Below are 27,274 nucleotides of genomic sequence, written 5' to 3'. Positions count from 1 at the left end.
AGTAGAAAATATGATGAAAGAAAAACGTCAACTAGTTCTGACCTCTTCATATTAAGTTAAATATCTTTATTATGAACACAGCTGCTTGGAACTAGAGTGACATAGCAGCAGACATGTTAGGTTAAACATAACGATGCTAAATATAAAGCTGCTGTTATGTCCAATAACTTAATATCAAGCGGAAAATGTCCTTTATTTCAAAACCTAAACCATCTGCTGATTTCTGTGATGTTGACAAAAGACGGTCAGCAAAAACCTGATGGAAAAAAAAAAAACTGGTCATTTGACAAATTATCCCATTTCCAGTGGTTTCACTTCCTCCTTTGGTCGATGATGTTTGAAAACACTCTGAGGTCAGTGTCATACTGTACTGCAGTAGTATAAGGGTTCATCTGAAATTTGCTACCAAAAGATTTTATGCGTAGATCTTTGTTTTACTCATTTTTATTTGCTTTTCCTAATCATCCAGGTCAGGAGGGTCAAGCTCATTTTTATTTTGAATTGTATCAAAAATCCGAATGTTCTCAAAGTTGTGCAAGAATGTATTGATAGAACACATTAAACTGTTAAAATATCAATAAATAGCTGTTTCTGCATTCAATGAGTGTTTAGAAATATTTGTAAGGAATTTTTATGATATTTGCGCTAATGTGTGATGTCAAAAGTGACTTTTTATTAATCGCCATATCGATCATGGACTATAACTCGACATCAAGTAACGCTGAGGCGGCAGTCACTTAAACTGATTGTATTTCTAGGCCAATTTTGAGAAAAAAAATGCAAGTAAAATCAGAAAAAATGTGGGGATCTGTTGATTTTTGTGAGAATTTTGTGTGAACTTTTGTGGATTTGTGAAAAACTGGAGGGACTTCCAGATGTAATTTGGAGTCTAGAGGGCCACATAAAAAGCTACAGCGGGCCAGGTTTGGCCCCCGCACCTCGAGTTTGACACGTGCGGTCTAGGTTGTCTGAGAGTGGAAGATTCTCTCCTTCCTCAAAATAAAACGACGTTAGAAATGCGAGAGCCTGGGGATTTTGATGATTTTCTAATCATGATGTTCAACTCTCAGCTCTGCTGCTGTGAAATCCTTTAAATCAAAGCATAATCAAATGTCCTAGTCAAAGTTCAGACCTAAATCAAGTAAGGAATTTAAAGAAGAACTTGAAAAATTGATCCTCATAGATGCTTTATTTTTATAGATGTCCAAAACTATGATACATCTTGTATTATCAAGTACGGTGTGCTTGTGATGTTATAACGGTTATTATGAGACATGAATGTCTCATAATGTTTTTGTTGTGACTTTTGTGTATTTTTTCTCTCTTTCGGGATACTGACTTGTATTATTTCTATGCTTCTCCGTCTTCCAATCTTATCGCCTTCTTTCCCTTTGAACCTTTTGTCCACCTTTCTTCCTTCCTTTCTTTTGTTGTTGTTGTTTTGTTTTTGTCTCGGTGTTCACAACATTTGAAATAAACCGAAAGCGATTTCTAATAGTTTCAAAGCCGAGCATCACGGTGAAAGCTGTAGCGCTCCACCTGTGAAAGTGAATCTGTTGGGCCTCAGACAAACACTGCCAGACTGGACACGTTAAAAACAACAAAAATAAAAACAAACTACACAACATACATTCAGGTTTGTGGAGATTTCTAAGGCCGTGATATCCTTTAACTGTGCCGAACCGCACCTAAGCTCCAGGGATTGCAGTGCCAGCCGCTTTTATTCTGAAAGTCTCCTCCGGAAGTGGTGTGTATATGCGCCGTTTCAGCTCCTGCTGGTTTTCTGGCTCCGTGGAGCGATAGAGCCCGGTGTTGAGCAGCAGCTGCAGCTCAGTGCGCCGTGCGGAGATGGAGGAAGAGCTGGCCGCCGCTCAGCTCCTGTAACCCGGACAGGAGAGCATCGGACGAGCCGGTGGGGAGGGGCGGGGATGGGGGCTGACTAACCATGGCTGATACCACCGACTGAACATCCTCACTGGAAACCACCGGGATCGACTCGGAGATCCGATGAAAGCAGCCCTGTGTTGAGGTGAGTGCTGCTGCTGCTGCTGCTGCTGCTGCGTTTGGACCTGGTTTATTCATCCTGACACCTTCTTTATCTCCCGACGAGACAACGCGCCTTGCTTTCTGACGGACAATAACAATAATAATACGGATAGGAAAATGCAGGATTAGTGAATAATCTGCTCGTTTGTTGCACCCGCTTCATCCAGCGTCCGCGATGAAGCCTGACGGGGAAGATTCGGGTTCGGATGGCAGGGAAGCGAGTGCAATGGGCTGGAGCGGAGCGGAGCGGAGCGGAGCAGAGAGGAGTGAGGACGGGGGGGCAAACAGAGTGCGCATCGGGCTCTGCATGGGATTAAACAGGGAAAGGGAGAGGAAGAGGAGGGGGTCATGGTGTAAAAAAAAAAAAAAAAAAGAGAGAGAGGGGCTTCTCCGATAATCCACTTAGGAGGCTTAATTGAAGGAGCACAGTGTGGTCCGGTCCGGCTTGATTGGATGATCCGTGCAGCAGAGGCCCGCTCCGGATGATCCACAGTCATTTTTTTCGGGCTCCCATTCATCCGGACCGGGAGCTGTCAGCCATTCAGCAGGAGGCTGCCGCCGACTCCCATTCATGAAGCCCATGCAGCGCTCAGGCTGCACAACGATCCACTGTGGGCTTTAAATAGGCCTGCAGCGGGCGGCCCCGTTTCAGGCCTGCTATTGACTTTCTCTCGTGTGTCAGCAGACAGACAGTTAATACGAAGCCCTAATAAGTCTGATTCTCTCCATGACCGAGGAGGCCCTGCTTGGCTGGGAGGCGCTTACAGCCCGATCAGCTGGAGGGATCCGGATCAGAGGCGTTTTGTTGTTGTTGTTGCTGTCTGGAAATCGGGGCGTGTGGGATCCGGAGTGGGATTCAAGTGAATCTTGCCCAGTTTCACCCCGAGGCTCCGTGTAATTAGTGCTGTCACCATGGGGAAACCATACGATCTGCTTTTGTCACTCCAGTTTGATGAATTTTAATGTGAGGGTTGGTTATTCTAAGCTAAAAATACAAGTTTTATGATGGGTGTCCTGAAGATACCTGTTGATCTTTAGCGAGCGATGCTCGTCTAAAGACTGATACTTGATCCCGGATTTTACGATTTACGATCAATACCTCGATAACACCGATACATCCTGACATGCGTTTAAAGCCTGGATTCTGCTGAAATATTACTTTGGGAATTTTGACATAAAATATCTTTAGGAGCATCTTTTTACACATTCTAAAAAAAATAAATAAAAAAAAATCACACAAACATTAAAAATACTTTTAAATGGCTGATCCGGTCATCCTTCACTTCACAAGGTTAAAAACCCAAATGAACTCAGATTAAAAACATCTTAGCTAAAATCTTTGATTAGGTTACGGTGCTTCCATTTCATTGTTAAAAATGATACCATTATGGTTTTTTTTTCACATTTTATTTATATATACCCAAAACATTCACTTAGAACCCCTGCCTCTTATTATCGGTCAGCTGCTCTTCACTTGTTAACCAGCAGGCAGGTGTTAGGCTAACATGTAGCTCAGTGGTGTTTACAATAAGCAATGGAGGAAATCTATCTGTTCAAGAACGTGCTTGGATATTTGTTGGTCTAAATTCACAAGAAAAATCACTCAATTTTGCTTTGATTTGACACGCAACATCTCCTAACGGACCTGATGAGATGCTATGACTACAATCAAATAATAAGAAGCTTCTTATTCAGTCAAATTTACTCCTCCTTGAATTACCTCATCACACGTTATTAAATATTGACGTACACTGCTGACAGAAGCGTAATGTTCAAATACATTTTTGTTTTGCAAACGCCTAATATTTCAGCTTGCAGGAAGTAAGCTATTTCAAAGTTTCCTTTGGACTTCATCTGGACTTTTTGACTCGTTTTCTGTCCAACATCAGACCACAGCGTCATGTTTCGTAGCTTGTTGTTTAATTCATGAAGCAAACCAACAAGTAGAGGGTAGAAGACATAACTTCATACCGGATGTACCTGTTGTTTCATGTTCATCTTTTATTTCGCACCCGTAAACAAACCTAGCTCTTGTTTGGTTTGTTTGTTAAGCATCCCCTTAAGTTGAGGGATGCTTAAGCTATCCCTCAACTTAAGCATTTTAATTGTCTGCGGCAATAAATAACCTTAGAAATGGCTGAAATTAGAATTGTAATGCATTTAAAATTTAACAGTATTTTCTAAAGTTTTTACTTCTGTTCATTGTTCTGATGTCTGAACCAGATAACACAATGTGGGAAGTGCAATTCTGATCCCTGACGGACATCCTCTCATGGAGTCACGTAAACGTCTGCTTTACAGTAGAGAGGAGGATTTTATTAAAGAAAATATATCAAATTAGCATTAAATAAGAAGCTGGAACAGAAGTAAAAAAAATAACATTGCAACTAATGCAACACAAATGCCAGATGAGTCTTAAACCGAATCTTCATAAAAGTGACTTGTAGAGTAAAGGAGCTACACTTGTGAAGGTTTAATTTGTAGCCTGTGTTTTTTGGAGACAGACAACTTTGATCACTTTACCTCACAGTCCCAGTAGTGACATACAGGCTAAAATGTGAAGGTAGATGCATCCCCACACAAAACTTTTGCAGTTTAGCTATGGAAATTGTGCCACTGGACTTCCAGTATCAATTCTGGGTCAATCTGTTCCTACTTTAAGAAGGCTTGGTGCCATTTAAGGTGTGTAAAGGAGTGGAAAAACAAGCGAAAATGTCCTCAACGCAGATATGAGTTATTCCTGTGGGAGATCGCTAAATTTCACAATCCAAAGAGACCCAGAACCTGAAGGATCCATCCTCCCTCAGTTCAGGGACATCAAATTAGTTTTCGGTTTGAGCCAAATCAAGATCACGAATGCTCTTAAAGGGCCGGTTGTGCCAGAATGTATCAATGAAACCAGTTCAAAAACTGGTAAAATATCAATATTTAAAACAAAATCATATTTTTGAACATCTTTTCAGTCCTTCAAGGAGTTTGTGATGCTTTTTGTGATTTTTTTTCAAAGTGTTGGTGGTACTAATTTGCGATATTTGTGCTTATTTATTTTGTTACATGTGACTTTTTATTACTCATTGTGTAGATCATGGACTATAATCTGACATCATTTAAGGCTGAGGGAGCTGACTAGTACAAATAAGAAAGTTTCTGAGAATTTTTGAGAGAAATCTGCAATAAACTCCCAAATACATATTGGTGCAAAAAAAGTGCAGGGATTTGTAGATTTTGCATGAATTTCCACAATAATTTGGCAGGAAACAGATAAAAACTGCATTGATTTGATTGACAACAAGCACACCTAGTGTTTAGTCTAGGATCTAGAGGGCCAATAAAGAGCTGTGGCGGGCCGGATATGGCCCACAGGCCTTGAGTTTGACACACTTGCCTCAGCTGATTATCCACTGTATGCCATGTTTATTAAAACCTCCACGTTGCTGCTAAAATCTGTTAAATTGTGTCTGCTTTGTCATTTCTCACATGTCCACAGTTGCACCTTTGTATCAGGCTGCTTGTAACAAACACACAAAGATCCAGTTACTGATTGGTTGCAGATGCAAAACCAGTTCATCCCTGAAGTTTCGAGGCCTGAGCGATTCACGTGGGAAGCAGTCGCAGTAAAAAAACAAAAAAAAGAAACAAAAATAAGCTCAAATCCTCTAAAAAGGCCTTAAGAAACAAGGATCCACTCTACTTAAAAATATCACAAGTAAAACATTTAAAAAAAAAAAAAAAAGTTGGATAAACAAAGACAAGAGAGATATCACACAAAGCGACTGAACCGACTTCCTGTTGCTGTTTCCTACATTAACCAAATTTAATCCCGGTTAGTGAAACATAAAGCGGGCTGTGCAGCGTTTCTCTGCTTCGGCGCGGCTCTGCGAGAGGCCCGTGGTCATCTGTGGAATCAGTTAGACCTGGTGGGTGAGAGACAGGAAATACAAGTCAGCGGTGCAATGTGCATCTCCCACGCAGTCCGTCCTTTATCGCCGGCTGCCATATGGATGCCTGAGCTCACTCCACGCTTACATTGTCAAACCTCGCCAGAGAGAGAGAGAGGGAGGGAGACGGCGGTCTGGCTGGAGAGGCTAATTAATGTGTTTAATATGTGTGTGGTGAGGCTCTGCTCTCCACGTTATTGGAAGAGGATGGAAATCCCTCTCTGCCCCCCATCGCAGGTAAACCGGAAAAGCACTTAGGTAATTTGGTGCAGGGGAAATCTGCCTCTCCTCATCATCATGTCCGGATTCTTATCTGCGGTTTGCAGTAACATACTGTAAACACGCCCACGGTCTCCTGCACAGAGACAGTGGCTGCATGCAGCAGGGTGTATCAGTGTCTGGATCGGGCCTGGATCCCATTCATGATGTCCATCTGTATGCCAGGAGGAGGGAGAGAGGGGAAAAAAAAATCCTCCTTTTGTCTGTGTGTGTTTCTGATGGTGCGACTCTCCCACACGACGTTCAGGCTCATTATGGAGAGACAAGGTTATCAGCGATCAGGTTAAAGGTCACCGAGCGTCCGCTTTGAAGGCAGCAGATCTAAAACTAAATGAAGGGGGGAGTTTATCTCAGCTGACCCCTATTTCTGCTTTTCCTTCTACTGCCACGTTTAACCCCTCCGGTTCCGTCTCTTCACGATTCCTATCTTTGATCACCCACTCAGGGGGATTGCTATCGTCTGTCTCTATCTCCTTCAGTTTTCATTCCAGGTTTGTCACTTCATCTTTTGCGGCAGCAGAGTTCCCCGTCTGTTTGTCCCAAAATCACCACACACAAACACATACACACACACAGACCACCTTCTTTCACATTTTTACTGTGTCCACAACATGCTTGGTAGCAAATACTTTTCTGATGGTCTGCAGTGGAATTGTTGCCATGTTGAGATGAAGGACTGTCCAATGCTTCGTGAAACGTCCAAAATTTGAGATAATGTTCTAACACCTGACTTGTCTGTGGTGATTCTTGGTGTTTATTCCCTAACGAGGTCTGAGATAAATTACACATACATTGTTTATTAAAGAAGACATCTGAATGCAGCTGCACTGAATTTTCTTTTGGAGTTTCGGAGTAAAGAGTGGACATCAAACCACAGTTCTCATCTTGAAAACATGTTTTGAAACTACGTGTCGTTGTCACAATCATTCGCTAATTTGTGTCGTCCTGTAACTTAAAATCAATTCTTTAAAAAACATTTTTTTAAGTTGTCGTTGCAATTTGGCCGTGAAACCAGGCAGTTTTCCTTTCCGTCATTGATTTTATGTTACATTGCTACCAATGACATCTGAAAAACAAGACGAAATTAATTTGTCTTAGTCTTTTTAGAAGCGAGTCTGTTAGAATAATCGGAACGAGAAAGTTTGTATCTTTTTTAATACATTGCTACTCCGTAAAAGTTTCATATTAGACCATCTTATGCAACAAAATTGTTTACCTCCAGGGAACCAGGATTGAGCTAAAAGTTTCATTTGCCCAGCCTCAACAACCATTATCTTCCATTGTGAAAGATTGTTGTTGTCTCTCTTGTCTTATTAAATCTGTTCAACAATGTGACTGCAAGTATGAATTGCTCTTTTAGATCATAGAAGTAAAACTGGACATTTATGTGGTGGTTTGTCACAGGTTGGTATGGTTAAGATGACTTTTTAATGGACTCTAACTGGGCAGGTGGGGTTAAACCCAAACGTCTCATGTGGCGTCTTTCTAGAATGACGACAAACGCGACACAGTAGTATCTCATGCTTGACATATGATGTCTTTCTGTCCCCCAGTCAATGGGCTGTATTGTGGGACACCAGTAGCTCCACTGTAACCGATAAACTGGAAACCGATACACTACTGTACTGAACCGCACCAACCCGTAGAAACGAGGCAATAATGTCTTCAGTAAAGCTTTTCAGTGGTTTGGTCTTTCAAGACTCCTTTAAAAACTCTCATTGGTCTTTTGTTCTCCATTGTCTAATCTACTTTTAACACATTTGTTTTATTACAGCGATTAACAACATGTCATAAGGTGGTACATGCCTAGACATTATTTACACCTGTGCTAGGGTTTTAGTTAGTGCGTCTCTCACGGTGTTGTTGGAGATGTCGTACGTTGCCGTGCTGCACGGAGCGTGCTCTGAAGCCGTGTGTTGTGCTGTGGTGCGGGCTAATCTTAGAAAACACGGCTAGGCTTGAACTCCCTGCGGTGAGAGCGCAACATCACTAATCATCCTCATCAGCTAATCACAGAGGGTGTTCTGCAGGCACGAGGCAGCGAGCAGCATGGACGATATAGGTGACTCTCTGGCTGCATGAGCACTGTTTGCCTCTGAAAATGTGCCGAGCTTCAGCAACACAAACCTGCGTGCATCTCCCATGCATCATGGAGACTGAATTGTCGTCAGTGTTCCCACAGGAACCCACAGCATTGTCGTTTCTCTCGTAACCTCACAGGCGGGGAAAGGTGGTTGTACGATGTGTTTTGCAGGCTTCAGCTGATCGCTCTTCCTGCGCAGCGATGTCCCTTTCCTTTCCTCCCCACTCAGTTTACTGTTGCAGACACGACTCCCGACCATCTGACAGAGATATCTGCCCCACTCCCCTGGGTGAAAAACCAGCAGGAGGAGGAGGAGGAGGAGGCTCGGCAGTGGTAGATTGTTACAACAGATAGGCGACTGATACAGGAAGACGGGAGGATTTCTGAGGCCTGAAGGGTGGACCGCATACACCTTCAGCCTCCCCATGACTCGCCTTCAGTTTGCCCTTTTCTTTCCCCCTCTTTGTTTCTGGTCCAGTGGAGCTGAAAAACTCTGAAGGGATTCGTGCTGATGTGGGAATCTACATGGAGCCTCCGCTGTCTCTCGTCTTGGAGTATATCTTGACGCTCCCCTCGTCTCCTACACCTTCACAGCCTCACTGATTGTTTTAGCAGCTGGTTTTAAACATGGTCCCTCGTCTTTACATGTGGAAAAAACGACCTTGCTCTCATTTCTAAACATATTAATATCACTGGGAGTGGGCAATATGCAAGCATTACATTGTACAGCGTTACGATTTGTTGTCAATCTGCCAAAACAGAGCGTTATTGTCTACAGGGCTCATTCTACACATTGCTGCTCTATGTTTTAATTGTACTCTTTTAGTAGGGATGAGATGGATACTTATTTTAATGATTTCTAGTGTAAAAAAATTGTCACAGTAATTACTTAATTTCACTTTTAAATAGGAATACGAACATGGAAACCGGCCTCTTGGACATATTACCACAGATGTAAGCAGAAGGAAGTGAAAGTTCACCAAGGATATTTTAAAAATAAAAGACCACAATTTTTGAGTTCACACCTGCACAAGCATGACTAACCTTAGTTTTTATCCTTGCTACATAAAGAATGAAACAACAGCAGTCATCCTGGTGCTAACCTGGAGGTGTTTGTTCCAGAACCTCCATCTACTCAGCCTGGTCAAAAACAAACCCATGTTCTACGCTTCGCTTCGTGCAGATTGAGGGTCTGAACCAATTGCTAGGCTCATATCTACAGCTCTGCAAAAAAAAAAAAAAAAAAGAGACCACTGCAATGAATCCCAAAGAAAACCTCCTGGTTATTCCACCAAATATTGATTTCTGAACTCTTCCTGAGTTAGAACTTTAGTTTTGTTGTTTCTAAATGAATATCAACTTGTTTTCTTTGCATTATTTGAGGTCTGAGAGCGCTGCATCTTTTTCGCTATTTTGACCGTTTCTCATTTTCTGCAAATAAATACTAAATTTTTGCTTGGAATTTCGGAGACAGTAGTTCATAGAATAAAAGAACAATGTTCACTTTACTCAAACATAAACCTATAAAATCAGAGAAAATTATCATTTTAAGTGGTCTCTTAATTTTTTTCCAGGGCTGTGGTTAAATTCAGATTACGACTTTTTTTTTTTCTTTAGACAGGAAACCTGTGTGAGTTATTGTACAAACTACCTCTGAAGGAAACTGGACTTTCTTTAGGGGTGTCAAAGTACCAAGTGAAACAAAAGGCACAATTTTCACCCCTTTTTCTTCTGAAAACCATCCATCATTTTACCTTTGTTCACAGTTATGCGTTACTGTGTTGGTCTATTACACAAAATCCTAATAACACTTCTCGTGGCAGTAACGTGTGGAAAAGTGGCCCCAGTAGCCACCTCTTTCTCCACCTTCATCCCTGCTGCTTCTCTTCCTCCTGCCTTCTTTGTCATCATTTTTCCTCCAGATCCCAGTTTGCCTCCTCAGTAGTCTGCTGAGCCCCAGAAAACCATAATGCTGTCCACTTCCTCCAGAGCCTTACGGCTTTAGTTTCATGCTGACTCAATGACTGTTCGTGTGTGTGTGTGTGAGTGAGAAAGAGAGTGAGAGAGACGGTGGACGGTTCGATATCCTTGAACGAGGAAGGGCAGGAGTTTCAGAAGCACCTCGTCGTGTGCTGGGTTTTTCTGCTGAATGGGTGGAAAGTTGGCCGAGTGCAGGTTTTTAAATAGCTGAATGGGTATTGACCTGCTCCCCAGCATCAGCAGCACAGACACACACCCACATTCACTCTCACTGGCTAGGAAGGGGGGTGATTATTACTGCGTGGTGATTAGCAGTTTGGCTCACAAAGCTTGTGTGGCCTGAAGGCATGAATAAATGGAGCATTTAATGAATGACTTCATCAATTCATGAATGAGAAGAAAATAATCTTCCACAGTTTAGGTATTAATCCCAAAATTAAAACCATTTTCCCCCCTCTGTCTCTCCCTCTCTCTGTGTGTGTGTGTGTGTGTGTGTGTGTGCGTGTGTGTGTGTGAAACCTATCGGGATGGGATTGTGTAACCTGATGACTGATAATGTAACTGCTATTTCTGGACCTCGTGTCGTGATTCAGCTTCAGGGCGCAAAATAAGAGGAAACGTGTGAGCGACTCGCTCGTGTTTCTTTACCGCTCAGCTAGCCGGAGCAAGCGGCTTTTGAAATCACGTCACAGCGGGTAAATGTGATTCACTCAAACAATCTATGGTCACGGGAGGAAAACCGAGTTTCCACACGTGTCAGAAAAGTCCTGGGGGGTGGAGGGGGGGAAGAAAACTAAGTGGACTCCGAGATTCAGATTTGTCTGTCAAGTTGCTGTTTTTTTTTTTTTAGGTAAACGGTACAGAGAATAAGGGATTAGTAATTGCACATTTGGCACACAAACAATATCTATCATATTGTTTAAGAATTCCGACCCACTTCTTACATCGATGCTCTAGTAATCACCAAGTTTTTACTAGGACTGCATAATATATCATTATTGAAATATCGGTGTGTGTAAAATGAATAAGGGAAGCTTGGAAAGCAGAAACTGAGGGCTGGTATCTTTCAAGGGTTGTGAAAACACATTCTGCATGTCAATAAGATATTCAGCCAGCCTCACACAAAAAGGCTGTAACCCGACTTAAAACGTTGTTGAGTAGTCTGACTCATAACAAAGATGTCATTTGTCAGAGTTGTACATATTTGTAGCACACACGGTGATTTTCTTTTTTTATTCAGAAGTATAAAAATCAGTATATTACATTTAAAATTCACCTTAAAAGCCTCGAGTAAAGTGGACTCCCTCCTATTTGCAGGTTAGTTTTTATGCATCCACATATTTGCCGTCTCTTTTGTAGAGCATATGAGCTATTTCAAAGATTAAAATCAACTTGGAAAGCTGAAACACTGAGACGCAACGCTAAGACTAAGTCGATCTGAGAAAATATTTCCTTTGTTGTTATTCTGTCGTCTCACTAATGTCCTGTCCTTTAAAGCGTCTAAAACTTTGGCACCAGGTCTCAGCATCTAGTTACTTTTGAGCTTAGAAATGGCTCCTCAAAGAGCTGGAAGCGCTCTCGTTTGCTTTCTCCTCCTCTGATCCGGTCTGTTGTTTTTATCCGATCTTGTAATCTTGAGGAGAAAAAAACTAAAGAGAGAGACTGGCCTCGTCATTATAAAGACATTATGTTTAATCTATTAAAACCATCAATCAGCCCTGGAACTCCCACAGAAGCATCATGAGGAGAGGTCAAGTCCCTGGAAAGAAGCGTTTGTTTTCAGAGTGCAAACTTGAAGTAGCAGAAGCCCAGCAGATAATCTGATCTCTCTCTCTGGCCGCCCCGCCGCGCGTTTCCCCCTTCCTGTCCGCTCACGCGACATCTCCCTCTTATCCGTGAGATTCAGGGGGAATAATCAAACCAACATGCGTCGGATTGTTTGGCACCGTAGGACGATGCTGCATTAGTCACTGATGTGCAGATGTAGAGAGAGGGGGGGAAGATGGAGGATAGGTTGTGTGCGGATGTGTGATTGGATGCTGCCGCTGACACGGTGTCATTACGGCTTTGTGTTAGATTCCCAGTGTAGCGAAAAGTTTAGTCCATGATGTGATGCGATTTGGCAGAGCTGCAGCCCGAAAGGGGAAGAAGCTGATTCACGCAAACTAGCATGTTGGGGAAGAAACAGTGGATGTCAGCAACTTTTGTCTACATGTTTAAAAAAAAAAAGTACTGAAGAGGACATAATGATGTCTGTCTGATGGATGTTTTTGGATCAGAATCTCTGTGGTTTCACTGAGTTTGCTGTTGTTCTGATGGGAAATGTGATGAGGGTGTGTTCAACATGTGGAAGCGCCACATTATTCTTCCCCATCCAAGATGGCCAGATTTTAATAACAATATTTTTTGTTTCTTCTCAGAATGAATTGAAAACATAAAAATGTCTTTAAGAATTGTCTGTGATTTTCTTGAATCTAAATATCTTTGAACAATGTTGTTTGTTTTTGTTCTAAAATAAAATCTTAAGGTCAGAACCATCTTTTTCTGACTCGTTGAAACTTTACTAGGGCAGGAACGTCCTTCAGAGGTGTCGGTAGATAAATGCCAACTAAAATAAAAGTGAAGTGTAAACGTTTCTATTTTACAAGACAGGTTACAGAATTTTTTAAACTTGAAAATAGAAGTTTGCCACACGATAAGGCATTCATCTTCTTCCACAAGATGTATTCAAAATAAGTAACCGTGATGTACAGATATACGCTCTGACTCTGTTTTGTGCTACATCATTTAGTTATGTTTTTATAAATATTTAAAGAAGCCTTTCTCTGTTCATTTTTGTATTATTTATATCAGGGTTAGAGACGGCATCACTGCGTGTGCCCGGCAGTTAAACTGAATTTGACTGCGATTTAAAAACAAAGACAAAATTAGTAGAGAGGCGATATTAGCATGTTGTGTTAGCATTTAGCATGATTGGGATAATTAGCTAAAAACATTGTTCTCTGTAAACCTCACTTATATCCTCACATACGACGTGAGATTTTCTTAAGACTGTCAACATTTCCTAATTCACCATGTTCTATGAAAGATAAAATCGGTTTCCTTAAAGTGATAAAAACAGGGAATCGTCTCTGTATTAGCTTCTGGTTGTGTGTTAGCGTTTAACTTTCTGTTAAAAAAGCTACATCGCACCTGTTGAAAATGCAGTTCTTTTGTGTGGAGTTAGCATCTTCAACGGGCGCCTTCTGGTTCTGGCATCTTCTCGCTGTCCAAACAAAAAAGAAAACCCATCAAACAAACCAAGCAAATTTGAATTGAATTTTCTGTATTCCTATATAAATATCATCTTGGTGATACATGCAAGCTGGCTCACAGTCTGCTCCATTCACACGTCTCTGCTTCTTCCTTTTGACACCATCTCACATGCAGGCTGTTCCCCAGCTGTTTTATGTGATCCAAAGCCAGAGTTTTCTCTTTCTTTCCCTCTCTTTCTTCTTGTTTAATCCACACTGACGGTCTCTCCCTCTTCCTCCTCCCCAGCCTCTCCTCGGTGGGTTGGCATGGCCCAGTGATGAACGGAGCGGTGCTGCCCGGTAGCCCGGAGCTTTCCTCCTCGTGCCCGCTGCCTGACTGGAGAGAGTTCTGCGAGCTCCACGCCAGAGCCTCGGCCGCCGACTTCGCCGACAAGTTCCAGCGCTTCTTGTCGGAGAACCCGTGCTACGACTCGCCCGGCGCCGATGCCAGCTTCTCGCAGCACTTCGCCAACCACTTTCTTGAGTGCTTCTCTGCGGCGCTGACCCAGGCCAAGGAGAAACAGGCGTCCTCTCCGGGGGAGGACGGCTGCAACGCTGCGACCAAGTACAGCATCGTCCCTTTCCTGGGAATCCAGGGTTGCCCGCTGACCTACGGTCACGACCTCTACCAGAGGCGCAAAGACACTGGGGCTTCGAGTGAGTCTCTGGACAGCATGGACAGCGGAGGCGGAGGGATGGACGGGGGAGGCGGTGGCGGCAGCACCTCCTCCAGGGGTCCGCAGAACCACAAGATGTCCGTCCTGGGACAGTCCCGCAGCTCAGAGGACGTGTCTGTCAACCACCCGAAGGCTCGCTTCAAGAAAGGCTTCTCCCTGAGGAACATGAGTCTGTGTGTCGTGGACGGGGTGAAGGAGATGTGGCACAGACGGGCCTCCCCCGAGCCTGACGCCCCCTCGGGAGCCAGGAGGGCCAACGGGGCGGGAGGCGAGGCGGGAGGGGGCGAGAAGTGGTCCCAGAAACTGAGGCTCCCCCGGAGTTCCCAGGGCCACAAGGCCGAGTTGCTGGAGATCCAGAGGGAGGGGGCGCTGAGGTACATGGTGGCCGACGACACGAACTGTATGGGCGCCGCGCAGTGGCAGAAGTGCCGCCTGCTGCTCAGGAAGACCAAGCGGGAGGACGGAGGGGAGAAGTTCCTGCTGGAGTTCTACGTCCCTCCAAAGGTATGTTGACGTTGTAGACACATTTTTCTAGTCCGTTATTTTGGTGCAGGTAATATTATCTCAAAAAAGGCGAGAACAATAAACCAGAAAAAAGCAACTGCAAGCCAACTTCATCAAGAAAGAAATGATTGATTTTGAGTAGCTAAAGCTATGTGAGTGACAGTCTGAGGCAAGCAAGATAAAAAAGAAGGAAGTATGAACATGATTATTTAAACTTTGGGTTTCCATGGTTCCAGTTTTGTCTGTAAAGAGAGCTTTTTAAAGGGGGCTAAAGGGTCTGTGGTCACAGCAGAAACTACCCACTTTTAGCACTGAATGTGCTAAAGTAAAGTAAAAATAATGGCAACTGAATCATTATGAGGTGCTAAAGCAGCACCTAACACCAGTGAAACTTGCATGAAAATGGCATGAAGCAACAGTAAAAGGTTTACAGAAATAAACCTTTTACTAGTGATAATGTAGTTGAGTTGAGGTGCAGGTTTGTATTTTGTGTCTCACCTACTTTGAAAACTTCTGGTCTAAAACATTTGATGTCATCATATTTGGGGTTGATTTCTCTCAGAAGTCCTAAGAGACGAAGCTGCAGCAGCCAGTGCAGTCTCTCTTCACTAGTCTCTCTTTCATTGACCTTGATTAACACTAAAATCAATTTCAGATGATAAATCCACTGTAATCCACTAGTTTTCTCCTCCTGGATCACTTTCTCCTCTCACATCACACAAGTCGATCCGTGGAGATCACAATCCGTATGCTCTTACCGTGCGTGTTCTGCGATTACAGAATTGAAAGAGCGTGTTTTGCAACTTGTGGCGTTACCCTGCTAGCAAGGTGTAAAAGGTTGAATTTATATCCATTTAAATTTATTCAGTGCATAAGATAAAACCTAAATTGTGCTTAATCTGTGACATATTATCTTCAGCAGATTCTCAGATTAGATACACTCTTGATGACCAGGTGTTGCCTCTATACTCTGTTCACCAACATCTTCTGCAGCCCCTCTTCCCTTTGCGATGTACCATAACGCATAAAAGACACACGTAGATTATGTCACCAAATATGATGATCTGACTGTGAGGAAAAACCAAGATTCAATCATTTTCTTATTTTCGAAGGTGTTTACACATTTTGTTTTACAGGGATGCAATATAGACAGCCTTAATATCATAAAATACCATTTATCTCTGTTTTGTGCATTTTTACTATCTTCAGGTTAAAGTGCCCTGCAAAAACGCAAAATTTTTCCAAATTAGTTTCGACTTATTTCAAGTGTACTAACCTAGAAGTAACTTTTTATCAAGATATAGGATCTTGTTTCAAGTCAATATTCCTTAATATTGATAAAAAACAAACAGTAGTTGTGTATGAAATAATCTGCCAGTGGACATTTTAACTCATTTATACAGAAAATATGTCTTGTTTCACTGGCAGATTATTTTAGCAATTTTTTTTCCACCAATATTAAGGAATTATTGACTTAACCCTCCTGTTGTCCTCGGGTCAAAATGACCGAGATTTGTGTTTTCCCTATACACAGAAAATGAGGACAACAGGAGGGTTAAATCAAACTATTTCTTGCTGAAAATTTACTTGTAAGTTACTTTTGTCTTATTTCAAGTGTACTAAGATATTTAGGCTAGAAGCTCGACCAAAAACACTTGGTAAGATTTGCGTTTTTGCAGTGTAGAAGAACAAAAAATAAACAAATCAATGATGACAGTAAGCTGCAGCCCTTCCTGAATGCCAGATTAAAATTCAGCTATGCGATCCGGCCCTGCCTGCCTGCGCCGAGCAGCGCGGGTCACAACTACACGCTCCTGAGCATGCGTGCAGCTTTCGCATTTGGCTGCATGGGATTTCCACATCGTTGCCCGTGACCTTAAGTAGGCCAGGAGGCTGTGCGGCTGAGTGTGCGTAAATCTGCTGCTGTCCTTTGATCGTGGCTGGGGGGAACGTGGAAGCGGCTGCTTGCGGGCAGCAGAGCGGTGAGGACAGGTGGAAAGGGTGCGGGGTGGCTGCAGAGACATCCAGAGGCTGCCTCATTGATTTTTATAAGGCAAGAGGATCTCGGAGTTTCTTTTTCATGTTCACATTGATTGCTTCCCCATCTTGGGCGAGCTAGGTGCCAGGACAAGCAGGAAAAAGGAACCAAAAATAGTCTAGAGGGTGACCTCACTCTCTGCCCAGAGAGGAACAGATAAAGAGGAATAATTTAGCTTCACGGTGTTAATCTGCCGCCTGGACGGCAGGTTCATTAAACACATACGTCTTTTATCGCCACCGTCCCATTCGCGTGTTACAAATCACAACAACGGTCACTCCGAAGTGCCGGAGAGATAAACCGACTCATAAAAGTCTCACTCGCGCCGACTCCCCGGTTCCTGCCAGGGTCATCAATCTGCCGGCTCCCTCTGCAGCGCAGCGGCGACGGCCCGCATTGTGACGCCGCACACTCTCACTCTGCTTCACAGCACACGTAGGAACACGACAGACGGGTAGAGAATTGAGCTGCTAATGACGCTGGCTGATTAGACTGCTGTATCCAGGAATGTTAGGGGAAAGTTAGGTGGAAGGAAAAACTGTTGGAAAGTTGGATAAACGCAGTTGTGAAGGAGAAGTCATTCAAGAGTAACACATTATTACTAAAATATAAATAATTATAATAAAATAAATCAGTCTTAAACATGCTTTTAAGTTTGAGATCATGTGTGAGTTTTGTAGAAGTTCTTAAGATGAAAACTTAAAGCTACCTAAATGTGTTATTTGTGTGTCACACTTTTTCAGTCTTGATGTTTTTAGCATGACACTTTCTTCTCTTATTTGATCAGCTCTGGCATAGACAAATAAAAAGTCATACAATAAACTATTGTATCAGAACATCATAATTTCTCCCTGCAGAATTTAGAAAAACATTAAAAAAATTCTGACACCTCCATTGCCAAACCTGTTGCAACTGTAAAACTTCCAGTAAAATTATCAGTTTTCTTCATGTGAGTTTCATAACTCAGGAAATTACTACAATGGCTACTCCTACTTACATGCAGTCAGAATAGCAATTAAAAATCCGAATGAAAACACTTCATGCCCTAGGTTAGGTATGGTGGAGGATGGGTAATCCTGTGGGAAAACCCTGGAATCTTATAGAACTGCCTGATATCGCAGCCTGAGCAGAAACAAACCCCAACATTTATCTTGCATTATTCCATGCAGTTTGCCTTGATTATAAAAACATTTTGAGACCTTTTTGCTTATCTTTACCTCGGCCTATAAGAACCAGTGTCACTTTTAAGGAGACGGTTCCCTCAGAGGCTGGTCTCACCACAAACGGGAAGCGACTGAAGGGTTTAATACAGGAAGTGTGTTTTTTTTTTTTTTTTTTTTTGCTTTTTTTTTTTGGACATTTGGTCCCGAAAAAAAAAAAGGGAATTGTGGGCGTGGATGGCAGCCAGCTGCACAGGCAGATTGAGATGAGTGCAGTGTTACTCCAGACAGATCAGATGATAAGCCGCTGCCAGACAATCGCTCAGCCTTCTTCTTGCTCCGTCTCCCCTCCCAACACACACACACACACAAACGCACACAAACACACACAATTAAATGTGCACAAAATACACACGACTCGCTGCCCTGAACATGCTCACGGAGTCTGATTGAAGATTACTGTGTGGCTCTGCAGAGGGCCTGCCCTCCCCGTGTCGGCGCTCTTGTAAACTGTTGAGTGTTTTATTTGTCTGCCTGCAGGAGAAATTGCTGGGTTGAAGTGGGAAACAGGAAACGGGAGGGAAAACGGACCGACTTGGCCCAGAGCAGAGCTTTTGCTCTTCCTCCTTCCTATCATTGGTTTAATTTTATTTACAGACGTGGAGCTTCATCTACGGGGTCCACGCTTTTACAGTCGACTCGTTTTGAAAGGAAAGCTTTTGTTTGAGAGAATTAAAACTTTTAACTGTGGGATCAAAGTTGTTTCTTTATACTTTGCTTCCAGTGATTCAGACTTTCTTTTCTTTGGACTTTGGCTGCTTGTTCGTTCATTTCTTGACTGTTTTCAGAGAAACGTTTGTGTTTTCCTTCAACACAGAGCTGGGAATTTCTTTTTTAAATTAATTTCCAGAAACCTTTGTCAGTACCGTTCGTCCATCAATCTATTTGTTCATCCATTAAATCCATTAGGGACATTTATTCTGTCTTTTATAATTTATCGTGATGAATTTCTTATCAAGATAAAAATTTTGATTGTCACAATAACTTCCAGTTGACGGTGTTTAACTTGACCGTATTGTTGATTTAGTTTAGTTTTGCTATTGAGAATATCAATAAGTTTGAAATTCGATTATATTCAGTTGCTGAGTGTAGTTTAGTGAAATAAAACACACTTCTTCATGTGATTTGAGTCCTAAAGAGACAGATTACAAATGGGAATGTTGTAATATATGTTTGTGGGGTTTAAAAAAAATGTAGTAAATAGTTCATCATGTTGCCACTTTTATTGTTATCACAATGGTAAAACTTTAAGTCCACAACCTCTATCGTCCAAATCGGTAGAGGTAAACTAGAAACAGGTCTGACTTTTATTGAACTTCTTTCAGGCGAATCTAATTTTAGAGATTCTAAATCAACAGCAAATAATATTTTAAATCTAGACTATCTTTATCTTGCTGTACAACGCAGGAACAACGTGTGAGCTTTAACGAGCCCGTTTGTCTGTTGGGTTTTAGTGCTCAAAGCCTAAAGTCAGCATCCCTCTCTCGGCGATCGTGGAGGTGAGGACCACCATGCCGCTGGAGATGCCCGACAAGGACAACACTTTTGTTCTGAAGGTACGCTCTGCCCAAGCTCCACCCTTACGCCAACCGAGTCGCTTAAAATGCCCCCAAAACGGGGAGAAACACAGCAGCACAGAGGTGACTATAAGCTGGAGAGCTTGGAAAAACAGGCAGAGCTGCGACATGATGCAGTGAACGAAGCTCAGTGTGTGACTGATGTTTTTGGCTGCTTTCACAGGTGGAGAATGGGGGGGAGTACATCCTGGAAACCATCGACTCTCTGCAGAAAAACTCCTGGGTTGCTGATATCCAGGACTGCATAGACCCCGGGTAAACCGGCAGATAAATATTTGTTGTTGACTGAAGACGGAGGGAGGAAGTGAGGGGAGGGGAGGGGAGGGAAACACACATAGTCATTAATCATCCAATTAGTGGACTTTTTGACAGGCTGTTTGAGAAACAAACATGGGCAGGTTTGTGCCTCTCAGTTTTTCGGATTAGTTGGACGTTTGTCGGCACCGGTCCTTATGTAAACAGACAGATTATTCGTTTTGGTGTTTGCAGGAAGTGGTGGCGCGTAGGACCATGTTAGGATGCGGCTAATGTTTGTTTGCTCGTGTGTGTATACGCTCTTGCGGTTGCTCTGACCTGCCTCCTTGTGTATAGAGACAGCGGCGATGACATCGAGCTGGCGTCATGTCCTCACGGTCAGGCCTCCAAAGACTGCTCCATGGTGGCCTCTTGCAGCTGCGAGCTGCTTTCCGAGGGTGAGCCGAGACTTCACTGCACGCCGAGCGGTGTTTACATGCTTTGATGCGGGGAAAAAAAAAGGTCCTGATTTATATTTTTTTTAAAAACAAACTTTTTAGGTGTGTATCGTGCTCCAGAGAGGTCCTGTCCCACAGCAGCAGACCATTACAGCGCCCCCTCAGTTCGATGTAGGGAGCCTCCCTTCACTCAGCACCCTTCACACATGCCTTTAGAGCGCTTCCTGCAGTCCCCAGAGGCCCAGAGCTCCAACGCATCTGCAGGTAGCAAAACGCCGCTTTGCTTTTTCTCTCAGAAATATGGATGTTACTTTATGAAAATCTGTCACATTTCAACCGCAAACTTTCAGAATTTTAACCATCTTGTTCAGATCAGTACTTCTTTCTTCACAGCAAGAGACGGTTTGTTTACAAGTACAGCTTCTTAAGCTTTATAGTGTTAGCTGAATGTTATCAATTGGGTAAAATTTAAAACCTAAACTGAGTTCTTGCCTCCAGGAAGCAATCATTTTGTTAAGGTTCTAGTTATGTCATACTCTTTCCATTTTTCAGTTGGTGGATTAAACATTTCTTTGTCAGATGTTCAAAGATTGTTATAATGTCTTATAGTCTAACTTTTCCTAAAATATCTCTCAAAAGTTTGGTGGGCCGCCCTTTGGACACACCTGAACTAATATCTGTTCACTTACTATGTAAAAAAAACAACATAAAATACAATTAATTTGTGGTTGTGACATGACGAAAACGTAAAGTTTAAGTGTTGGAACACTTTTTTCAAGAAACCATAAAAAAAAACAAAATAACTTGTGACATTGTTCAGGTGGTGGCGAAGGAACGAAGGAGCCAGAGGGCGATGCCAGTTTGGCAGGCTACCCCTGGTTCCACGGTACTCTGTCTCGTGTTCGAGCGGCTCAGCTGGTGCTTGCGGGCGGAGCCAGGAGTCACGGGCTCTTTGTGATTCGTCAGAGCGAGACGCGGCCGGGCGAGTACGTCCTCACCTTCAACTTCCAGGGCAAAGCCAAGGTGAGACCTCATGAGGACTGAGCAGCTTAAAATGGTGGATTCTGTCGTCTCTTTCAGGGTGTTTGTGCATCCTTAAAAAGTCTTATATTCAGTCATATAAGGCCTTAAAACATATAAAATGGCCATATGTATGCTTACGACAAGTCTTAAATTTTGCTGTGGTGATGCAGGTTTTCTCTTAGAGGAGTTTTGTATCAGACAAAAGTTTGAGTTGCAGGGGGCATCGTCACTCACTGCTTCCTGTGTCTGGAGGCAGTTAAAGCTGTCAGTAACAAGCTGCTAATACTTGCTAGCTAGCAAACTAGCCAGCTAGCTTGCTTTCTTGAGTCTGTCATGGGAAAATGTACATTTATTTACATTCATCTTCGCCGCTGGCTCATTTACCATATGATGTTGCAAACATTATGTGCTAAAAAGCTCGGCACTACGAGGCTAAAGTTTGTAGGGAGCGATATGCCGGTGTTCAGAAGTACAAAGCCGCTGCCAAGAGTCACAAAAAGACAACAGAAATTTTACAATTTTGGTCCCCTGAAAAAATATATGTGCATTTCTTTTGTACATTTGTGTTGGGATGTAGGTCTTAAATTTCATTCATAATGTTCTTAAAACGTCTTAAATTTCAGTTGGTGAAACCTGAAAGCCTGTCCTAAAACCAGTGTTTCCCAACCCTGGTCCTCAAGGCACACTGCCCTGCATGTTTTAGGTGTTTCCTTGCTTCAGCACAGGTGATTTCAATTAGCAGGTCTTTGCTGAACTGCAATCAGCAGAATGAGGTGGATTAGAGCAGGGACATTTCTAAAACATGCAGGGCAGTGTGCCTTAAGGACCAGGGTTGGGAAACACTGCTAAAACTAGCAAAACCCTAATAGTGTGTTGTTTAATTGGGATAATTGACATTAGGGGTCCAGAATAATGTATTTAACCCAATAGTTTTAATACCAGATGTAGCTAGCTGTCTCTGCAGCTGACAGCTAGCTAAGCTGCCATTTCCTAGGAAAGTCTCTGTAACGTCAGAGCTCTTAGCTCTCGTATGCAACGTGATCCCAGACCATCACGTCCTGCCAGTCAGCCGTGTTGAGGAAATGTCAGCTGCCATCATTTCCCCTGGTGTCAGCCTCAGGATGCTGTCACTCTTCTCCCACAACAAGACACTTCTTAAGATAATGCCCTCTGTCCAGGTTTCTGTGCGTCAGCTGGCCCATTTTCTCTTCTTTTTGACTGATTTTAAAATCTTTTCTTTACTTTGGCAACGTCCTCGTTACGTTCTCCTTTCACTCTCTTTCTCTCTTCTCCCCGCAGCATTTACGTTTGTCCGTTAACGAGAACGGCCAGTGCCACGTCCACCACTTGTGGTTCCACACTGTAACGGACATGCTGAGACACTTCCACGCCCACCCGATCCCCCTGGAGTCTGGCGGATCGGCTGACATCACGTTACGCTCCTATGTGCAGGTTCAGCGAAGCTCCGCTGCAGGTATGTCGACACGCAGACTTGAACAGGCCACATATAACACACAGAGGATCTCACAAAAGTCATTTTGTGTAGTTACAACCACATATTTGGGGAAATAATTTATTGCTTTCAACTTTTTGTACAAAATATAACCTACGTGGGGTATTTATTAGTATTGTAATTTTCCAGGATTTTGTTTTTAGTGAAGATTCCTAAAAAAAGTATCCATCTGTATCAACCATCTGGGCCAATCCACCCCAGTAAAAATCAGAGCATATTTTTTAGAATGGTCCAGTCAAAGTCCCGACTTGATTTCAAAGGTTTGAAAATGGATGTTTATAGACTCTATACATCCAATCAAACTGAGTTCGTTAGTTATTTTTGCACAGAAGAATTGGTGAAAACTTTCACCTCTAGATTTGCAAAGCTGCTGGAGGTGAACCTAAAAGATTTATGTTTCTTTTTTATTATTATTATTCTAAAAACATCTATCGTTTTTCCTACACTTCATATTTACGCTCTGCTTTGCATTGTAATTGCATAAAATCCAAGTAAAGCACATTGAAGCTTGTTCCTGTGGAGCTTTTGCATATAATCATGACTGTCGGTCATCCTCAACAGCCACTGACTGTTTGAACCTTAATGTGATTTCAAATGATGTATATCAGCTAAAATCTCTTTAACCACCTAAATGTAATTCAGGAGGAACTTGCAGGTGGCTGCCGGTGTTGATGGATGGCAGATTTTGACCTTCCCTCATCCTACCACGCTCCTTGGATAAATGTCGCCCCCTGTGCAGCAGAGTAAGGGGAGGGGAGGGCAATTATACCGCTGAAGTTTTGCATGCAGGCCTGGACTCTGACTCCACCCCGACGGTCACAAAGAGGCCCTCTGTTTTTCCACACTCATCCACTCGCTCGCATGCAAATAAAGCGAGGGTTTCATTCGAGGTGTAAAAGGCCGTATTGATGCGCTGCTCAGGCATGTCTTTGGCCTCAGTGTTGTTGGTGTTCTTGCCCACCGAGAGAAAGGATAATAAAGGAGGCCCACACTGGCTGTGTTTACATGCCGATTCATGAAGGAGCCTTTTACTCCCGACTTTCCAGGAGGAGCAGCGAACAGCGACCAGAGTTATTGTTTCGTTTCTACGTATGTCTCCACTTTTTAACACACTTTGTTTGTTCTGCCGCAGATGCGACCGTGCCTCCGGTTTTCACTCCTCCTCGGGATGCGTCCTGCAGAACGGATCCCGTCCAGCCGGCCCTTCACCCGCCCGGAACCGCAGCTCCTGCGGGGCCTTCGTCAGACGGGCCCCTGTCCTCCAGCACCTCGTCCTCACCCACTGCCCTGCCGTCACTCTCCCGGAGTGACCCCGGTACGGGGCTGGGCGGCGGCGGCCTGCAGAGCCGGAGCAACAGCTCCGAGCGCCTGTTGGAGGCGTCGAGCGGAGCGTCCGAGGATTACCATGACGCCGACGGGACCCGCAGGGCCCGCGCCGTGGAAAACCAGTACTCCTTCTACTAAGCAACCCTCCTAAAAAAAAACAAAACAAAAGAAAAACAGCGTTTGGCTTGTTTACGTCCTGAAAACACAAGGTGTCAAGGACAACTCCGCACATTTAAAGAAACAACAACAACAAAACCCTGATCCAAATCACTCCTCATTTCCTCTGTTTATTTTTGTTCCAGGGAAATTTCCTGGGAAGTAAATGATGCCAAATGGCGTGTCCGTGCTAACAAATTCCCCTTTTTGCTTAATATCAAGGACGTGGGTAACGGACACCGAACAAGAGGTTAAGATGCACAAAAATAAATAAATAGAAAAACTTGAAGGTGTGGATGATTGCAGGCAGATGGAGCCATATGGTTTTGATTCACTTCCTCTGTCCGTTTCCTCCTCGGACTTACCCACATTTCCCCAGGAGCGGAGCCGGTGTGGCCGCCCTGCCAGAGGACTGAGAGTCTGAAATGACCCTGCAGAAACCCCCCGCCTCCCTCGCTCAGCTCCTCGGAGCATCCTGTTAATGTTTGTAAAGCTGCTTTGAATCTGTCCCGGATATCCTCGCTGTCCCCCGAGGATTTTCTCTTCAGAGTCCGGCTCCGGGTCTTTACACTAACACTGGGACAGCTAGCGCATGTGTTTGTGTTAGCTGAGGGGTATTTTTCCTAAACCTGAACAGCCTGAGGGGGTCTTGGTGCCTGACGGTTAGCCTGAACTCAGAACAGACTGAAGCAGACGAGGATGAGGAGGAGTCGGTTAACATCCCCAAGTCTAAAATCTAAAATGTGAGTTTAATCTCTGGTTAAAATCTGCAGTGCCTTGCAAACGTACTCATAGCCCTGGATCTTTTCCATTTTCGGTCATAGGGTTTTTATGTGTTAGATCAACACAAAAGTAAAGTAAATTGTAATATGAAAGGAAAATGATACATCATTGTTTTAATTTTTGTAAATGAAAAATTTAAAAATGTGTTTCAAATTCAAAGTCTGCCCCCTTTTACTCTGATAAACCTAAAAAAAAGTCCACTGTAACCAATAGCCCTCAGTCAACCTGCATAAAACTTAATCTCAGTATAAATCCAGCTGTTCTGCTGAGGCTTCACAGATTAGCTGGAGTACGTTGGTGAACAAGAAGACCAAGAAATGCATAAAGCTTGGAACTTTAAATCAAGATTAGGCTATTAAACAATATTCCAAGCTTTCTACTGCACCACGATCCATGTGATGGAAAGAAGCAACGAAGGAGAACAAAATTAGACTTTTTGCCCAACATTATACATGATGACGCTGAACACATCATCCCCATGAGGAAACACAGTGGTAGCGGTATGATGCTGTGGGACATGAAAACCTTTTTATATTCTGCAGAAGACTTTAAACTGGGGCAGAGGTTCACTTTCTGGGTCACAACGGAAGAGTGTGCTGTCCACCAAATCTGACTGCAAAGAAGAAAGGACAAAAAAAAGTAAATTTCTAGATGTGCCTCAGCGGAGCTGAGAACAAGCCTCACTTTACAGATTTGTGTTTGTAAGAGATTTTCAAAAACGTTCATTACCTGCAATCGTGTACAACTCTGTGTTGATCTGTCACGTAAAACCCCAATTAAAATATACTAAAGTTTGTATTTTAGAGTGACAAGTTGTGGGAAAAGTTAGAGGGATATGGCTATTTTTGCAAGACCCGGTGTTTAAAAGTGTAAAGGTTTATGAAAGTTTCAGCGAGGTCGCTACATCCAGACACAAGGTCAGGTGTTTGTTTTGCTAAAAAGTTTGAGATAGTTTCTATGAACCGGACAGGACGGCTCCCGTGTCAGCGGGTTGTTACTATGAATGTGTGGTAGTGTATTAGAGTCCAGATATTTTTAATGGTGTGTGTGTGTGTGTGTGTGTGTGTGTGTGTGTGTGTGTGTGTGTGTGTGTGTGTGTGTGTGTGTGCTGCAGTGGTGTTTCTGAAACATGCTTTTCCGGGTTCCTCCGTCCTAGTGGCGGTTCCGTATTCACATGCATCACCATCAATGGTAACCTATAGAACCTATAGTTTAGATACTCTGTTAACATAAGATTACGTTGAAATAATGCCTTGAGGATAATATGATTAAACCAAATCCAGATTTATTTGGAGGGACTTGCAACATGTTTTTTTGTGTGTGTGTGCGTGTGTGTGTGTGTGTGTGTGTGTGTGTGTGTGAAAGGCAGCGTTGGGGATTGTTGTGTGCTCTGCAGGTAGGCTTGTGGGTATTGACTGGGACAAAGTGGTCAAGGTGGCCATGCTTGAATAGAAAGATGGTGTTTATGCCGTTTCATTTGAACTGAAGTTTTATGCAAATTATTTCAAGGAAAATCTGATTTACGTTCAAATTACATCACATTCAGTTTGAAAAACGACCTCATTTGGGTTATTTTGCGAATCCAATATGGACGATAAAATTAACAAAGATTATTGCGTCGGACAGGCAGCAGCGACGTCCAGAAACAAGTAATTTTTTTTGTTCCGTTTGCCAAAAAGATTATAAATGGCAAAAGTTTCATGTGAAAACTGTTCTCTTAAAGTTAGCAACAGGGAAAAAAAAAACACAAAAAAAACGTTACTTTCATTGGAAACACAGTTAAGTGTCTTATCGAGTATGGCCACCGAGCCTGGAGGGTGATTTCGGGTGGAGCTGCTCATGTGCCAATACGAATCCTATTTTTTGAAAGCCAGTTATTCCTTCACCCATGTAAATGACATGTTTCCTATCGAGTCTTATTTATGTACAACCGGTTCTTCTTTATGAAACAGTGGAGGAAAAAAACAAAACACCCCGACCCGTCCCGCACATCAGCGGCCGCACTTCTTTCTGTTCTACGTAACTCTCCCACAGCTGAACTTTTCGTTGTCTGACTGAGTTTTGAAGAGTCTGTGCAATTTTGTACAAAGTGATGTAATTGACATACTACTTTATATTTCTGTGAATAAAACGTGACTCTATTGGA

General features: G+C 43.0%; 1 protein-coding gene and 1 long non-coding RNA gene across 2 annotated transcripts; one reads left to right on the top strand and one right to left on the bottom strand.

Moving 5' to 3' along the window:
* The first annotated feature begins 1,757 nt into the window (after positions 1 to 1,757).
* Positions 1,758 to 27,274, top strand: sh2b2 (SH2B adaptor protein 2). The gene is made up of 9 exons (XM_008425801.3): positions 1,758 to 2,029; positions 13,867 to 14,800; positions 19,513 to 19,614; positions 19,799 to 19,890; positions 20,227 to 20,327; positions 20,430 to 20,591; positions 21,148 to 21,350; positions 22,650 to 22,824; positions 23,996 to 27,274. The coding sequence occupies exons 2-9, from the start codon at positions 13,898 to 13,900 to the stop codon at positions 24,325 to 24,327; spliced, it is 2,070 nt and encodes a 689-aa protein (XP_008424023.2). The 5' UTR covers positions 1,758 to 2,029; positions 13,867 to 13,897; the 3' UTR covers positions 24,328 to 27,274.
* Positions 5,836 to 13,860, bottom strand: LOC103474673 (uncharacterized). The gene is made up of 3 exons (XR_535213.3): positions 13,700 to 13,860; positions 13,519 to 13,591; positions 5,836 to 5,960 (listed from the first exon to the last, which is right to left on the bottom strand). It is a non-coding gene; the product is annotated as an uncharacterized LOC103474673 (long non-coding RNA).

The sequence above is a fragment of the Poecilia reticulata genome, chromosome 13, assembly GCF_904066995.2.
Source record: "Poecilia reticulata chromosome 13, P_reticulata-male-v2, whole genome shotgun sequence".
Lineage (NCBI taxonomy): Eukaryota > Metazoa > Chordata > Actinopteri > Cyprinodontiformes > Poeciliidae > Poecilia > Poecilia reticulata.
The sequence above is the reverse complement of the archived record's forward strand: the minus strand, read 5'-3'. Positions and strand labels throughout refer to the sequence as shown.

Bases quoted from the DNA above. Each gene is read 5' to 3' on its own strand.
- sh2b2 (XM_008425801.3), top strand. From the start codon at position 13,898: ATGAACGGAGCGGTGCTGCCCGGTAGCCCGGAGCTTTCCTCCTCGTGC. The intron at 14,801-19,512 runs GTATGTTGACGT...GTTGGGTTTTAG, and splicing joins AGTTCTACGTCCCTCCAAAG to TGCTCAAAGCCTAAAGTCAG. The intron at 22,825-23,995 runs GTATGTCGACAC...GTTCTGCCGCAG, and splicing joins TCAGCGAAGCTCCGCTGCAG to ATGCGACCGTGCCTCCGGTT.